The 17,085-nt window shown below is 40.3% G+C and overlaps 1 protein-coding gene across 4 annotated transcripts in view; it reads left to right on the forward strand.

Annotated features, from left to right (window-relative positions):
• The first annotated feature begins 430 nt into the window (after positions 1–430).
• BUD13 (BUD13 homolog) overlaps positions 431–17,085 on the forward strand; it is a 145,517-nt gene continuing 128,862 nt past the window's right edge. The window contains exons 1-9 of one of the 4 annotated variants that reach the window (XM_070384169.1): positions 431–614; positions 2,498–2,591; positions 4,410–4,494; positions 7,539–8,267; positions 9,968–10,185; positions 12,037–12,142; positions 12,502–12,640; positions 12,958–13,142; positions 13,385–13,466. In XM_070384169.1, the coding sequence (XP_070240270.1) occupies positions 472–614; positions 2,498–2,591; positions 4,410–4,494; positions 7,539–8,267; positions 9,968–10,185; positions 12,037–12,142; positions 12,502–12,640; positions 12,958–13,142; positions 13,385–13,466 (1,781 nt within the window). In that variant the 5' untranslated portion in view covers positions 431–471. Of the gene's footprint in view, positions 615–2,497; positions 2,592–4,409; positions 4,495–7,538; positions 8,268–9,886; positions 10,186–12,036; positions 12,143–12,501; positions 12,641–12,957; positions 13,143–13,384; positions 13,467–17,085 lie in introns of all 4 variants that reach the window. The other 3 variants (XM_070384168.1, XM_005896138.3, XM_005896137.3) reach the window with 3 other exon arrangements.

Consider the following 17,085-nt stretch of genomic DNA (forward strand, 5'->3'; position numbering starts at 1 on the left):
ATCATTGAGTTCCGTGTCATTATTATCCCCATTTTGTTAAGCAACTTGCCCCAGGCCTCTCACAGTTAGCAAGTTATTGAGCCAGAACTCAAACGTAGATGGGCTGCAACTCCAGAGCCCACGTTCGTTAACTACTCTGGTGCTTCTGAAGCTGCTGGGGTCATAAGTCTTGTTGGAGTCATGGATGTATCCTCGCGACCACAACAGCCCTTGCTGCACAGTTGTTTGAGCAGATGGAAGGACGAAGAGAAGAAACGCAATTGCCGGGTCAGAGGGGATGTAGAGTGGGCCCCGGAAGCGTGCGTGTTTGTTCTTCAGTCCTCCAAGATTCTGAGACTCGCACATGTCTGCCCAGCACTTCCAAACACACCGTCACTTCCGGTCCTGGCCCCGCCCCCTCGCGGCTCGCTGCTGTTCCGTTTCGCGTTCAACAATTTTGTCCCCAGCCCTGACCCGTTTCCCTCCGCTGCCATGGCGGCAGCTCCACCGCTCTCCAAGGCCGAGTACCTGAAGCGATACTTGTCTGGGGCAGATGGCGGCGTCGACGGGGGCCCTGAGTCCGGCCGCAAGCGTCGCAAAAAGCGGCCGAAGCCTAGCGGGGCCGGCGGCAAGGGGTGAGTTGGCCCTGGCAGGGTGGGGTCCGCGCGGCCCGCCGCCCCTCACCTTCCCGCGCCGCCCTCGGCCCGGCTCTTGCTGGGCTCCTCGCCGGCGGCCCCGCGCCCCTGACCCTGACCCTGCCTGCGCTCAGAGCCCTCTCAGGCCGCTGCTCGCGCCCCTGGGCAGTATCTCCAGTGTGTTCAGGCCGGGTTGTAACTTGTATTAGTCTTTTCCCGCCTTTGTGGCATCCCGTTCTCCCGCAGAGAGTGAATATTGTATCCTGAGAATAAACGTGAAACGAATTCAAAGGCTCTGTGCTGGTATATTAGCGGCCCAGAACCTGCCCGTGCGGGTTCTCCTAAGCCAAGGACTCGGGTCGCGACCTATGCTCACTTCCTGTTACTCTTGCTACTACCAATAACAACTAACGTTTATACCGTTCTTGTCAGTGCCTGATAACATTGTAAGTACTTTAGACATGATTTTATTTAAGAGTCATAACAGTGTTAAGAAGTAGATATTTTTGCTATCTCCACTTTTCAAACGAGAAAACTTACGTGCCCTAGTGTACTGGGTTGAGTACTGTCCCTCTTCTCCAAACCAGAACCTTAGCATGTGACACTATTTAGAAGTAGAGTCTTTGCAGATATAATTAGTTAAGCTGTCCAGTATAAACTGGTGTCCTTTTAAGAAAAGAGAAATTTGGATACAGAAACAGGCTTAGAGGGAAAACTTCCCAGGTGAAGATGGGAGGCTGAGGCTGGACTGGATTTATGCAGCTGACAGAGGCTACCAGAAGTTGGAAGAGTCAAGGAAAGATCTTACCCTGGAGCCTTTCTTGGTGGACATTGCCTTGCACACACCTTGATTTCAGACTTGAAGTCTCCAGAACTGTGAGGGAATACATTTCTGTTGTTTTAAGCCACTCGGTTTGTGGTCCTTTGTTAGGCAGCTCTAAGAAACTAATATACCCTGTAAAGTCAAATAGTTCCAAAGAACTAACCGGTTTAGTTAGTTAACTCTTTGGTTGTTGTGTTATTCTTGCTGTCTTCTGACCCCTCTGACTTGTGTGGATTTCCTGGAGGCAGTGCCTTGTAGTGACATTGTCTTGAGCTTTGAAGTAACATTGATCAGTCTTTCAGTCCTATCTGTGCCACTTCATGAGTTGTGTGGCCTTGGACAAGGTATTTCATCTCTCTCAGCCTCAGTTTTTTCATCTTTAAAGTCAGAGTAATATTGAATTATATCACTTACATTAAATGGTTGTTGTGATTAGTCATCTGGCTTTTCAAATGATAACTGTTAATAATAACGGTTTACATCATGGCAGTCATTATTCTTTGGACTCATCCATAGTTGATCCATGTAACAAATATTTATTGGGTACTTCGTCTATCACAGTGAGGATATCACTGTGAATGAGATATCACTGTCCCTACTCTGATGGAGCTTATAGTTTAATGGGGATACAGTCTTTAAACAACTAATTATGCAACTAGTTGATTTATTTCCAAGAATGTGTAACGGATTCTTAGTTGGGAGAGGTAAGGGGAGTAGTGTTGTAAGGTCTGCTCAAGGAATTTATATATATGCTCGGCTTTTAAGAATGACAAAGAGTTTCCCACTAAAGAATAAGAAGAGTAGGTTAGGCAGAGGGAAGGAACTAAATATGTGAAACTGATATGGAAAGGAATTTGGCTCATTCTAGGCATCAGAAGATGACTAGTGAGTAGTGAATTGAGGAGACAGTGGTGCGAGATGAAATTGGCCATATTGGCAAAGAATGGACCATAGGATCTTATAGGATTTTGAACTTTAGCCTAAAACCAGAGATGAATGTTTGTAGGCTGTTATCCAAGAATGATTCTTCTTTTTTTGGTCTTTTGTTTTTCATCTTTAGAATGCGAATTGTGGATGATGACGTGAGCTGGACATCTATCTCAACCACTAAAGCAGAAAAGGAGGAAGAGGAAGATGATGGAGATTTGCCTGTGGTGTGTATCTTTTTGCGGCTCTGAGGACTTTGAAATGCAAGCCTCTTAATCTCGACTGCCAATGCAGCGTAGATAGTAAGGAGGAAAGTTGAGGTCAGAGAAGAGGTGACATTTTCCAGGAGCTATTTTAAAATAGTTTTCTTTGATAATGCCTATATACAGTCTTTGTATATGGAGGGCTCCATCTGCCTAGAAGTGGGAACTGATGACAGAGAGACAGGATTCCTCAGTGTCAGTGATAAAGAGTCGTGATTAGAATTAGCCATGGTTCAATTTGTTGCAACTTACCTTAAAAACACTGTTCAGTTTCAATGAAAGGAAATGTTATTTACTTCTTTTATTTACTGATTCAACTAAGCTTTAAAATTGTATACGTTTGCCTAGGTATAGCAGATATGTAGATTAATAGAGTATAGTATTTATACTTTAGAGGTCATACCCTTAGAATGGGAGACTGAATTCAAATAATTTCAGCAGTATGGTGAATGTCGGAGATATAGTTCACATACGTTATTGTTGTTTAGTCGCTAAGTTGTGTCTGACTCTTTTGTGACCTCATGGATTGTAGCCTGCCAGGCTTCTCTGTCCCTGGATTTCCCAGGCAAGAATACTGGAGTGGGTTTCCATTTCCTTCTCCAGGGATCCTCCTGGAGATTGAACTGTGTCTCCTGCATCACTTGCATTGCAGGTGGATTCTTTACCAGCTGTGCCAACGGGGAAGCCCCTCACATGCATGCCAAATGCTCTTGGAACCCAATGGGCACATTTTTTAGCCCATGAAAATGGGAGATTGCTTGAAGGATGGAGATATCTGAATTGAGTTTTGAAGGATAAGTAAGAGCTAGGTGGTCAAAAGCATAGGTAAATAAGTTAGCATTGGTATGGCCATGGGACTTTTGCTTAGAATTGCTGAGAAACAAAGTGGAAAGGAGATAGTTACGTCTCTGAGCCATAATTTGCTCTTAGTAATATGGAGCCTTTCTTTGTAGGGCTTTTGTGAAGATGGAGTGAGATAATATAAGTAAAGCACAAAGCAGTGCCTTGCTCATAGTTGCAGGTCTGTCATGTGGAAAGAGGATCATTTGCATCAGAGGTCAGAACTTGGGTCGACAGAAAGAAGTTACAGGAAGGTAGATGCGGGTCCAATACAACTAAGAACTTTCTAACCCCCAAATGCAGCGGACCGCCTTGTAACATGAGTTCCCTGTCAGTGAATTGGTTCTGTCAGGAGGGACTACATAAGTGATCATTTATCAAGGATACTGTAGGGAAGATTCGAGATTTATTTGGGAATTTGGGTGATAGGAAATATGGTCTTATCCCTTAAAGATTCTATGAGTCTTTGTACATTTTAATGACTTCTTTTGGTGGGATCCTAGAAAAACTATCATTGTGATCTACAGTAAAGCTTTCATAAGGAGTCCAAATTCTTTAATGAATGGTAAGTGTGACAGGAACCCTGCCTGTTTTTACCCTGAATGGAGTGGTAAACAGGTAAAAGGAGTTTAGCTTTTAGCTTTGAGTGGCAGCTGTTATACCAGGTGGGTTAATAAAAAGGTTGGTAATAAAAGAAATGAACATCTGGAGGGAAATTAATGAGTCAGAGAAAGATCTATAATTAAACCATTCAGTGACATTCACATGTTTATGGAGCACATGTAACTGAGGACCACTATCTGTTTCTTCAGGGCTGTTTTGGGTCTTTGTGAGCCATGTATTGTTAGGAGTGGAATAGTCATAGCTTCAGGTTCTTCAGATAGCACTGCTACTTGGCTGGATCCTGTGGATTTCCTTAAAATGTTGTTCTCACTTCCACAGGTGGCTGAGTTTGTGGATGAGCGGCCAGAAGAGGTAAAGCAGATGGAAGCCTTTCGTTCCAGTGCTAAATGGAAGCTTCTGGGGAGTGAGTTCCAGTAACAGATAAATCTGAATTTCTCATTAATAGGGGAAGACTTTTATCTTTTTTTTCTTTTTTCTAAAATTGAAGTATCATTGATTTACAGTATTGTGTTCTAGGTATGTGGCAAAGTCAGTTATGTGTATATATGTATTTTTAGATAATTTTTCATTTAAGTTATTCTGGGATATTGAATATAGTTCCCTGGCCTGTACAGTAATTCCTCATGGCTTATCTATTTTATGTATAGTGGTTTGTATATGTTAATCCCATACTCCTAAGTTATTCCTTCCCCCTTCCCCTTTGGTAATCATAAGTGTGTTTTCTGTGTCTGTGTTTCTGTTCTGTATATGTGTTATAATTTGTGTTATTTTTTAGTTTCTACATGTAAGTTCTGTCATATAATATTTGTCTTTCTGTCTGACTTCGCTTAGTATATATTCTTTAGGTCCATCCATGTTGCTACAAATGGCAATATCTCACTCTTTTTCACGGCTGAATAATATTCGTATGTGTGTGTGTATCCCACAACTTCTTAAACCAAAAATTGTGTCTTGCTGGGCACTTGAGTTGTTTCCATGTCTTGGCTATAGAAATAGTGCTGCCGTAAACATTGGGATGCATATATCTTTTTAAATTAGTGTTTTTATTTTTCCCGGATATATACCCAGGAGTGGAATTGCTGCATCCCATGGTAGTTCTGTTCTGGTTTTTCAAGGAACCTCCATACTGTTTTCCATAGTGACTACACCAGTTTACACTTGGGTTCCCTTTTTTCCATATCCTCTCCAACATTTATTAGTATACTTTTTTGTTTTAAATAATATGTTGCATTCCTTTTTTTGGTCATGCTGCATGACTTGCAGAATCTTAGTTCCCTGACCAGGGACCAGCCCCATGCCCTCCTGCAGTGGAAGTGCAGAGTCCTAACCATTGGACCACCAGCAAATTCCCTTGTTAGACTTTTTGATGATAACCATTCTGACAGGTGTGAGGTGATACCTCATTGTGGTTTTGATTTATATTTCTTTAATAATTAGCAATGTTGAGCATCTTTTCCTGTGCCTGTTAGCCATATGTATGTCTTCTTTGGAATTATGTCTGTTTAAGTCTTCTGCCCATTTTTTGATTGGGTTGGGTTTTATTTTTTGTTGGTTGCTTCATTTGCAGATATTTCCTCCCATTCCATAAGCTTGTCTTTTATTTTGTTGATAGTTTCCTTTGCTGTGCAAAAGCTTTTAGTGTAATTAGGTCCCATTTGTTTATTTGTGCTTTTATTTCTTTTGCCTAAGGAAACTGAGCCAAGAAAATACTGTTATGATTTATGTCAAAGAATGTTCCACCTATATTTAACCTTACTAGTTTTGTAGTTTTAGGGCTTATATTTAGGTTTTTGAACCATTTGAGTTTATTTTTATATATAGTGTGAGGGAATGTTTTAATTTTATTGTTCTGCGTGCATGTCCAGTTTTCTCAGCACCACCTATTGAAGAGGCTGTCTTTTCTCCATTATATATTCTTGCCTCTTTTGTCATAGATTAATGGACCATAGGTATATGGGTTTATCTCTGGCTCTCTATTCTGTCCCATTGATCTATATTCCTCTTTTTGTGCCAGGACCATGCTGTTTGATTATTATAGCTTTGTAGTATAGTCTGAAGTCTGGGAGGGTTATACCTCCAGCTTTTTATAAATATTATGGGATTTATCAACCATGTGGATTAGATTTACTGTCAGGTACTTCGCAGGTGATGCAAGTGGTAAAGAACCCTCGTGCCATGCAGGAAACAGAAGAGATGCAGGTTCGATCCCTGGGTCAGGAAGAAAGATCCCCTGGAGGAGGGCATGGCAATCCACTCCAGTATTCTTGCCTGGAGAATCCCATGGACAGAGGAGCCTGGTGGGCTGCTATCCATAAGGTTGCAAAGAGTCGGACATGACTGAAACAACTTAACTCGCGTGTATACACCCTACATATATCATTACTTTTCTTTGAGGGGTGGATTCTGGTCAGAGGAGCCTATTCTCCAAAGTAAAGGAGGTGACTTGTTTAATTCACCCATTAACAAATATTCATTGAATCCCACCCAACTTTTAGTTGTTTATATTTGCTTAGGGAGCTCAGTGATAAGAGATAGAAGGAGAAGAGAAACTGGATTTTGTTACTCTCTGGATTTGCTATAAATGTTTCATTCTGTTATGTCTTTGAATATCAAAAGTCTCAAACTGTTTCCATTTTAAAGATTGTTTGTGGACTCTGGAGTCAGACAGATCTGGGTTTGGATATTCATTTCACAACTTACTAACAGTATTATTTTGGCAAATTACTTAGATTTTCTGAGTATCAGCTTCTTTATAATAAAAGGAGAACAATATTTATCTCCTAAGCTGCTTGTGTGAATTAAATGAAATAATCTGTATAGACATGGGCATGTAGCAGGTGATCAGTAAAGTGCTGATCCTTCTTTCTTTCTGGTGCTTTTGCTGCTTTTAATAAGGAGCACAATGGCATGGATTAAATAGCTCACAGGATTTCATTTTGATGTGGCATGGAATTATTCAGTTTGCCTTTTGAGAGAAGAGTGGGTGCAAGCTGAATTGCCTAAGTTAGATATCAGTGGGAGCTTCTCGTGGAGAATTCTATACAAATAAGGTTTGGGGAAGAGCTTTGGATTGGGATTAGAAGGTTGGGGTTCTAGCCTGTCTTTTCATTTTAGTAGCAGTGACCCCTAGGTAGGAAACCACTTAGCTTCTTAGGGTCTCTGTTTTCATGTCTGTAAAACAAGGATACCTGCCCTGCTTACCTAACAAGATACAACATGAAAACTACATTTAAAGTACCTTGCAAATTTATGACCTGTTAGGCAAATATGAGCGGTTTTTCTTAGGATATTCATGAGTGCTACTTTACTGCCCTGAAGTAGCTGTGCATACCTTTTGGGCTTTCTTAGTAGTTTTGAGATGTATCCTGTTGGGGTGTTTTTTGAAACTTTGGTTAAAGGGATGACAGAGCATTTGTGGGAATCTGATTCTTTGCTATTTGTGTTTAGGCCACAGTGAAGATATACCCTCACACAGACAGTTCTGTCATGACACCCCAGATTCATCTCCTCCTAGGAAGGTTCGTCACGACACCCCGGATCCGTCTTCTCCTAGAAGGGTTCGTCATGACACTCCAGATCCATCTCCTCCTCGAAGGGTTCGTCATGACACTCCAGATCCATCTCCTCCTAGGAAGGTTTGTCATGACACCCCTGATTCATCTCCTCCTAGGAAGGCCCGTCATGACACCCCGGATTCATCTCCTCCTAGGAAGATTCGTCATGACACTCTGGATTCTGCTCCTCCTAGGAAGGTTCGTCATGATACCCCAGATCCATCTCCTCCTAGGAGGACCCGTCATGACACCCCAGATTCATCTCCTCCTAGGAGGACCTACCACAGTTCCTCAGATCTCTCTCCTGCCAGAAGGGCCCGTAACTGCTCCCCTGACACAGCTCAACCTGGAAGGACTCTTGACTCTATGGATAGATCACAGCTCAGGAAAGCCCATCATAATTCCAGTGACTTGGCTGCTAATGTTCCTCACTCACTGCCCAGAACCAAAAGCAGTGAAGCCCCAGAAAGCTCTAGCAAAACTTCTCCACATTGCAAGGGGCCAGGACCTTATCATCCATCACTCCCAAAGAATAGCAAATATGAGTATGACTCAGACCTCTCTCCTTCACGAAAAAAACAAGCAACATCCCATGTTGGAAATAAGCAGCATGATTCTAAAGGTGAGCATTTGTCCGTGAGAGGGACCTGTTCCCAGAGTGCTTTCTTTTGATTCTTTTAGTTGCTTTGCTAGGTATTTATGGTCTTTAGAAATGAGAATGGAGCTTTGGAGTTTTAAAAACTGGAGGGAAATAGTGAGAGGTTGGGCTGAGGAGAGTTAAAAATTAACAGTAGTAGGGTAGAAGTTTTTATATATATTTTTTGTTCATTCTCCCCACCTCATGAAAATACTACATGTTTGTTGCAGAAACTTTGGAATGTATAGAAATGTAGAAAAAGATCACACAAAATTCTGTCCAGTCAGAGGCAGTCTCTTTCTTGTAGCCAATATTCTTTTAGTCTTTTTTTCTAATCATTTTTGATGTAGTTGAGACATGTCTAGGCAGTAAGTAAATATTGCATGTGTAATCTTGCTTGCTTTTTTCACTTAGCATTATCTTTCCTGAGTCATAAAATATCTCTTTGTTAATATAATTTTTGTTGGTGTTCCATTAACCATTCCCCTAATATTGCATATTTTAGGTTATTTCTAAACCTTTTCCTCTGTAATTCTATAATGAACATCCTTATACATAAACAGTTGCTCTGTTCTGGATTATTTTTGTATCTATTTCTAGATAGACTTCCTGGGAGTTGAAGTGCTTCTAGATACGTTTCCTAGGGAACAAAGTAGAAATTTATTTACTGGCTCAGGGGGGTTCTTTGCTTATAGGACTGTTGATACATATTGCGGATTGCCTTTGGGGGAGGTGATTTGTGATGCCTGTGTCTACAGCTCACCTGTGTGATGAAATTTGTTTGCTCCATCTTTTGTCCCTAGGTACTGCTTTAATTTTTAATTCAAATACATTGTTATGTTTTAGTCAAAAGACATCAGAATATATTCTCTGTGTGTGTGTTAGTCACTCACTTGTGTTTGACTCTTTCTGACTGTAGTCCACCAGGCTCCTCTGTCCATGAATTCTCCAGAAGAATACTGGAGTGAGTTGCCATTTCCTCCTCCAGGGGATCTTCCTGACCCAGGGATCAAACCTGGGTCTCTTGCATTTGGGCAGATTCTTTACCATCTGAGCCACCAGGGAAACCCAGAATATATTCTAGGTCATCTTAACTTGCTAGGGCTTCCTGGGTGGCTCAGATAGTGAAAGAATCTGCCTGCAATGTGGAATACCTAGGTTCAATCCCTGGATCAGGACGATCCCTTGGAAAAGAGAATGGCAACCCACTCCAGTATTCTTGCCTGGAAAATTCTATGGAAGAGGAGCCTGGAGGACCACAGTCCATAGGGTTGCAAAGAGTCAGATACGATTGAGCGACTAACAACGCCACTGAGCCCCGAGTTCAGTTTGTTTTGGCCACTCTATGTGTGGATAAATATGGCACAGATGAGGATGGTGAGATGTCTTGTGCTAGTCACAGTAACTAGTAACTTGGGAATAGAACCCCACCCATTGGTTTTAAAAGTTATCTCTGACTTTGCTCTTCTCCCTTGTCATTTATACTTATGTTTAGGTTAGTGATAGTTCCTCACAAGAGGACTAAATGAATGTTGAACATTTGCCTGGTACATTCTTTTTTAGATTTTGCCAAGGGGATTAAAATCTTTACTCTTCAATTCTAGGCTCTTCCCCCACCCATAGGAAACATCACACAGGCTCTCCACCCAGGAAACATCACACATTGGACTCTTCTTCCTACCCAGGTGACAGTAGGAAAACCTCTGATTCAGATCTTTCTCCTCCACGGCACAAACAGAGTTCAGGGCCCCAGGATTCCGATTCCGATCTGTCACCTCCGCGGAATAGACCTAGGCATCGGAGCTCTGATTCTGACCTCTCTCCACCAAGGAGAAAGCAGAGGGCCAAATCTTCTGATTCTGATCTGTCTCCACCTCGAAGGAGTCAGCCTCTGGGAAAGAAGGTAAGAACTTTCAGGAGCCATGTCTTAGTTTAGAGTAACTCATCTTCTAGCTCTGTACAGGTCTCAGAGATCCAAGCCAGAGAAATCTAGCTCACAGGACCTCTAGAGCTCTTTTCTTCTCTCTGAAGGCAAGACTATCTAACTCAACCCAGGGGAACTTGCAAGTAGCAGATTTCCTAAATAGCATCTGCCTTTATGTTCTCTCAGTTCCACAAATCTCATTTTAATAGTTTAAACAAAACTTCCTATTTCTTATGAACAAACTGAGAATGTAGTTCAGAGAGTGGAGTTAGGAGCACGAACTTCGTGTCAAACAGATCACACATGGAATTCTACTTTTTATGTGAGATTTGAGCAAGATACATAATATCTCTAAGCCTCAGTTTCTTCATCTTTAAAATGTAGATGATAGTAGTACATACTTCAGGTTCTTTTGAGAATTAAATGCGGTAGTGTAAGTAAAACTCTTAGCCCAGGGCCTGGGACAAAGTAAGCATTTAGTGTAAGCCATTTGGACTGTAGGTCTCTGTATCCAGAGCTTAAAGAGAGGCATTTAAAATATAAAACGACTTTAAAAATCATATCGCCTGGGAAAAGTGTTTTGTATTATTTTAAATCTGTGATGAAGGCTGAATTAACAAAATCCACATGAACCCCAAGTAATTGTGTTGTAAAGAATACCTCTACTAGTACAGAAATGTTATTCCAAAAACAGAAAAAGAGAAAAAAAAAGAAATGTTATTCCAGTGAGTTGGTTAAGAAAGAGCCTGTGATGTGCATGTTACCTCCAACACAGACTTTTCAGGTAAGTCTCTGTAGTCCATGTGGTCCTGGTAGGGTGGAACAGGCAGTCCCTAACCCCAGAATGTGGGGAGCGCAGTGAGGTCAGTGTTTCAGCTGGACCCAGTGACATTTTTATGTATCTGCTTAGTCCATGGACAATTTAATATTAACCAGATTTAGCACATTGCTTTTTTTTTGACCATGTCACATGGTATGCAGGATCTTTATTCAGTTCCCGAACCAAGGATTGAAAACCACTGGACTTCCAGGGAAGTACCTAGCACATTGCTTAAGGATATTAGGATATAAAAATTTATATACATTGATTGCGGGGTGGTTTGTTATTTTGATACAGGGTGGGTTTTAGTAAAAAGTTTGGATTTGGTCATATCTTGTCATTATCCTGAAATATAGCCACAATTTCAGGTTTGAAATTGATAGGTTTGCTTGACTTTGTGATTTAAATGGAATATTTTATCAGTGTTGATTCAGCTGAAATATTCAGCTCTACTGAAGGGCTCAGAGCTTGATAGAGGTTTCTGATCAGGTGACCTGAGAGTCTTCATGGATGCAGTTTATATGCTAAAAAGTCAGAAATACAGATGCTTAGCCTGCCCTTTGGTTCAGATGGTAAAGAATCTGCCTGCAGTGTAGGAGATCTGGGTTTGATCCCTGAGTGGGGAAGATTCCCTGGAGAAGGGAATGGCTACCCACACCAGTATTCTTGCCTGGAGAATTCCATGGACAGAGGAACCAGGCAGGCTACAGTCCATGGGGTCACAAAGAGTTGGACACAACTGAACGACTAAAACTTTCACTTTTTTCAGCCTTCCCTTTAGTAAATTGTTGGTTTGTGTTTCTGTTTGCTCTTAAACTTAGCAGTACTATTAATTTTCCATGAAATTCAGTTTTATTTCTTCTATTTTGCCAATCCTGTGGTTGATAATGAGAATATAAGGTAGCGTTTTTGGTTTGGTAATTGCTGATCCTCAGACATAACTGTACACCCATGAAGCCCATTGCCACATTGTCTCATTAATGTTGGATGCTCCCTTTTCCATTGCATAGGCTGCACACATGTATTCTGGGGCTAAAACTGGGTTGGTGTTAACTGACATACAGCGAGAGCAGCAGGAGCTCAAGAAACGGGACCAAGAGACCATGGCATTTGAAGGTAAAAATGTGGAAGTGCAGAGACCAGTTGAGGCTTATGTCGCTTTTACTTTTTTTAAAAAATATAGCTAATTTACCTGATATTTAAAATTTTTAATTGCTATCAAGTTTCAAATCCGGTTTTCTGCTTTGTTTTAACTTCTCATTGGCTACAAGTGGATCTTTTCCTTCTTAAAAAATGTTAATTTTCAGAGTCATCACCAATATGCACTTAGATATTGGTAAGGACTACTTGTTGTCTGGCTGTGAAAGTTCTTATCCTGCATCAGAGCACTAACTGGTTGACTTCAGCTGTTAGAATGTTGTTTCTGATTTTGACACCTTTTCGTTTATCTTTAAAAGTGTACTTTTCCTTTGCAGCTGAATTCCAACATGCCGAAACTGTATTTCGGGATAAGTCTGGTCGTAAGAGGAATTTGAAACTGGAACGTTTAGAGCAGAGGCGAAAAGCAGAGAAGGACTCAAAGAGAGAGGAGCTGTATGCTCAGTGGGGCAAAGGGTAAGAGAGCCACTGAAAGGAACACAAGACTGCAGTTACTGGAGGAAGCAATTTCTCTGCTCTCCTGACCAATTAGTTCATTGTTCTGCCTTTAAAGCTATTTTCAGGAATGGGAACTTCATTGTGCTCAGTTTGCTTCCTACAATACTGACGTATTTCACACTTCTGGTTGGTATTCTGGGAATTTCACGTTTTTCAGTGTTTGCCCTGGACTGCTAGGAAGAGGAGGCTCTCCACGTGTAGCAGTATGGTCCATCTCAGTGTAAGAGTGGAGGTGTTACACAGGATAGCAGACTCTCCTGGTTCTTCTTGTCCAGGCTTGCCCAGACCCGGCAGCAGCAACAAAATGTGGAGGATGCAATGAAGGAAATGCAGAAGCCTCTGGCCCGCTATATTGATGATGAAGATTTGGATCGGATGCTGAGAGAACAGGAAAGAGAGGGGGACCCCATGGCCAACTTTATCAAGAAGAATAAGGCCAAGGAGAACAAGAATAAGAAAGGTGAGCCTTCTGGGAATCATCAGAGATAGAGCTGATGTATGTGAAGAGAGAGGATCATTAGAATGATGATTCATAAATATGTGCAAAGAAGGCGTTCCTGTATAATTTCAGATTCTTTGTATTTGGGAATTTAAGTTGAACTTGATCAGAGATTTCTGTATAAAATTTTTTTTTCCTCACTGCCATTCAGCTCTGAATTAAATTACATAGGTAACTAACTTTTCTCTCTCTCCTATCTTTAGTGAGACCTCGCTACAGTGGCCCTGCACCCCCTCCCAACAGATTCAATATCTGGCCAGGGTATCGCTGGGATGGAGTGGACAGGTAAGCCTGAGTATTTCCTACAGTTTTGTTTTCTCTTCCTTGTAACCCTAACCTTCCCTGACTGTTCTCAAATCATTACACTCTGCCTCATTCTCTGCTCTAATCACAAGGTTAGTAACATGCAGTGTACTTGCTTTTGTTTCTCAAATCCCATTTCCCATGCTCATAACACTCCTCTTTCTCCTCTTTTCCTTTTCAAAGCTTTTTAAAACTCTGGGTAGATAACCGAGGTGGTCCAGATAGATACCTTTTTTTTGATGTTGGCCACTTCTGGTGATATTCTCTTAAGGTTTAGAGGGGATTGAGTGATGGGTGCTAGTCTGTAGCCTTCTGTATATTGTGTCTTTAAAATGTAGCCTTTGAACCTTTTCTTCACTGCCTTAGGAGTGAGTCACTTGTAATGTCACACTGACCCCTACCACCTTACCTGTTCACCCACCCACGTCTGTACCCACACACACTTAACTTTCTGTATGCTATCATGGGTGAATTGTACAGGCCCCTGTCTGCAGTCAGTGCCTCTACTTCCTGTTAGATTCCATCTCTTGCCTGCTGAAGGACATTGTTCTATCACGTAGCATAGTGACTCTCAAACTTTGTAATCTCAAGACCCCATTATACTCTTAAAGATTATTTAGGACTCCAGGAAGTTTTATGTGGGTTATGTCTATTAATATTTACCATATTAGAAATTAAGTAGTTTTAAAAGTATTTAGTCTTTTTAAAAAGCCATTACAATAGCATAGTTACCATGCTTTAAAAAAAACTATTTTCTGAATGAAAATGTGAGACGAATAGCTTTGATTTGCATTTTTGCAGCTCTCAGCTCTCATTCATGTCTGGGCTAATAGGATACATTGGGATTCAGTCTGCTGCACTATGTTTAGTTGAAATATAGGAAGAAAATTCAACTTTATACACAGGTAGTTAGGAAAGGAAGGTGTATTAGAGTTTTTTTAAATACTCCACAAAAACTCGATAAGTTTCTTAAAGATTACTTATAATATGGAATCAGAAACCATATCAAAAATCTTTTCATTCTGTTAGATTAAAATTTATTGGTCTTTTTTCTACTTTCTACTTTTACTTCTGCTTTTACTCATATGTGACTTTATAGCATCATCTGCTGTTGATTGTTTTTTTTTTTTTTTCAGGCCTTTCAAATGTTGATATATTTCATGTACAATATCAGATAATGATTATATACTAACATTAACTTCGATCTCATCACAGAATATCTTTAAATAAATTGAAGCTAAAGGAGTCTGTGGTAGTTTGTTACCATATTACCAAAGCTAAAGTTTTAAAAAATTCTAATTTATGCTCGAAAGCTCCAATTTGGTCATTAGCAACAACCCGATATTATATCAGCCACTTTCCTTGAAGCAAAGGTCACTTCATACAATGGCTTTTTTAAGCTTCTACCAGATTTTGAACCTTGAGGATCGTGTCTTCTGTGAATATAGACAGTGTTACTTCTTCCTTTCCAATCCAGATGCCTTTTGTTTCTTTTTCTTGCCAGATTACACTAGCTAGAACTTCCAGTGCATATGTTGAGTAGAAGTAGTCAGAGCAGACATCTTTTACCTTATTGCTAACCTTAGGAGGAAAAAATTCAGTCTTTTCACCATTAAATTGTGTAAACTATAGTTTTTGTGGGGGGATACATTTCCTTTATTGAGTTGAGAAATTTCTATTCCCAGTTGGCTAAGGAAGGTCTTTTTTCAGGAATGTATGTTGGATTTTGTTCAAAATATATACTGATTTTCTTTTTGGTTTACTCTTTGACCCATGAATTACTTAGAAGTGTATTTTAGAATTCCAAACATTTAGACTAGTCTAGATATTTTATTTGGCACCCCACTCCAGTACTCTTGCCTGGAAAATCCCATGGACGGAGGAGCCTGGTGGGCTGCTGTCTATGGGGTCGAACAGAGTTGGACACAACTGAGTGACTTCACTTTCACTTTTCTCTTTTCACTTTCATGCATTGGAGAAGGAAATGGCAACCCACTCCAGTGTTCTTGCCTGGAGAATCCCAGGGACGGGGGAGCCTGGTGGGCTACCGTCTATGGGGTCGCACAGAGTCGGACACGACTGAAGCGACTTATTGAATTGAATTGAATTGAGATATCTTATTGATTTCCAATGTAATTCCATCGAGGTTAGAGAATATACTCTAATATTTTGAAGTTAATGCTATAATATTTTGATCTTCTTAAATTTGTTAAGACATGTTTAATGGCCCAGTATATGGTTTACCTCGGTGAATACCCCATTTGCACTTGAAGATAATGTGTATTTTGCAGTTGTTTGGGGGTAGTGTTTTGAAAAAGTATTTTATTCTATCTGTTTTGGAATAGTTTTATATATATAGAAAATTTGCAAACAGTTATTGTACATACCTTATCTAATTTTGTTACCATATTACCATGATATAGTAGTCAAATCTAGGAAACCAACATTAGCATATTATTAATGCACCAGATTTTATTTGGATTTCGTCAGTCTTCTGTTTTCTGTTTCTGTTCAGGGCTGCATTTCAGTATACTGTATTGTACTTAGTTGCCCTGTCTCCTCAGTCTCTTCTGCTCTGGACCAGTTGCTCAGTCTTTTTGCTTTTTGTAACCTTAACAGTTTTGTGGGGGTATTGTCAGGTATTTTTGTGAAACGTTCCTCAAATTGAGTTTGTTTGATGTTTTTCTAATGGTTAGCCTGGACGTTATGTGTTTTTGCAAAGAATTCCACAGTAGTGAAATGTCCTTCTCATCATGTCATTTTAGGGGTTACGTGATATCCGCATGATATCACTAGTAAAGTTAGCCGGGATCACTGGGTTAAGGTAGTGAGTGAGTGCCAGGTTTCCCAACTTTAAAATTACTCTTCTTTTTCTTTTATACTCTCTTCTCTGGAAGCGAGTTGCTGAGTTCACCTTATACTCAGAAGAACTATGGAAGGGTATCTCCATGTATTATTTAGATTTTTTCTGTAAGGAAGATCTGTTTCACCTCCCCATTTATTTGTTCAGTCATTTATTTATATTAGTATGGACTCATGTATATTTTATATTATACTTTGTACTGTAATCTAGTGGTATGTTATTTATTCTGTTGCTTATGTTATCTTTTTTGTTCCATTCCTTGAATACTGGAAATTCTGTTGGGTGTCCCTTTCTTTGTCCCTTTCACTGTTTCCTTTTTGAGTGTTCTTTTACTTCTTTGTATTTTCTCTGCCCCAGCCCTAAAGAATTGCCTTTTCTCTAAGAAACCCTGGCAGCTTTTAATGGAGAATGGTATTTGCAAACCAAGATATAATTGCTAGAATGCTTATTATTACTGGAATGTCACTGCTTCTAGATCCTCTCAGCAAACAGAGCTTGGTAATGCATGTATAGTAGTCTGTATGTGTGTATACACACATATCTATAATTGTTTCTGTGTCCCTCTGGAGGTATGTTACATATATGCATGTATAAATATGAGTTCATACTGATGTAACTGACTCTAATCAAGTATTACCTTTCTTTTTTCCTTACCTATAAATTCCCTCCCCAACATTAAGAAAGGGCCACCATCCACTATTCATTTTGCTCATACCAAGATGCACATAAAACAGTTTC

Source organism: Bos mutus, chromosome 15 (assembly GCF_027580195.1).
Source record: "Bos mutus isolate GX-2022 chromosome 15, NWIPB_WYAK_1.1, whole genome shotgun sequence".
NCBI classification, from domain to species: Eukaryota; Metazoa; Chordata; class Mammalia; order Artiodactyla; family Bovidae; genus Bos; species Bos mutus.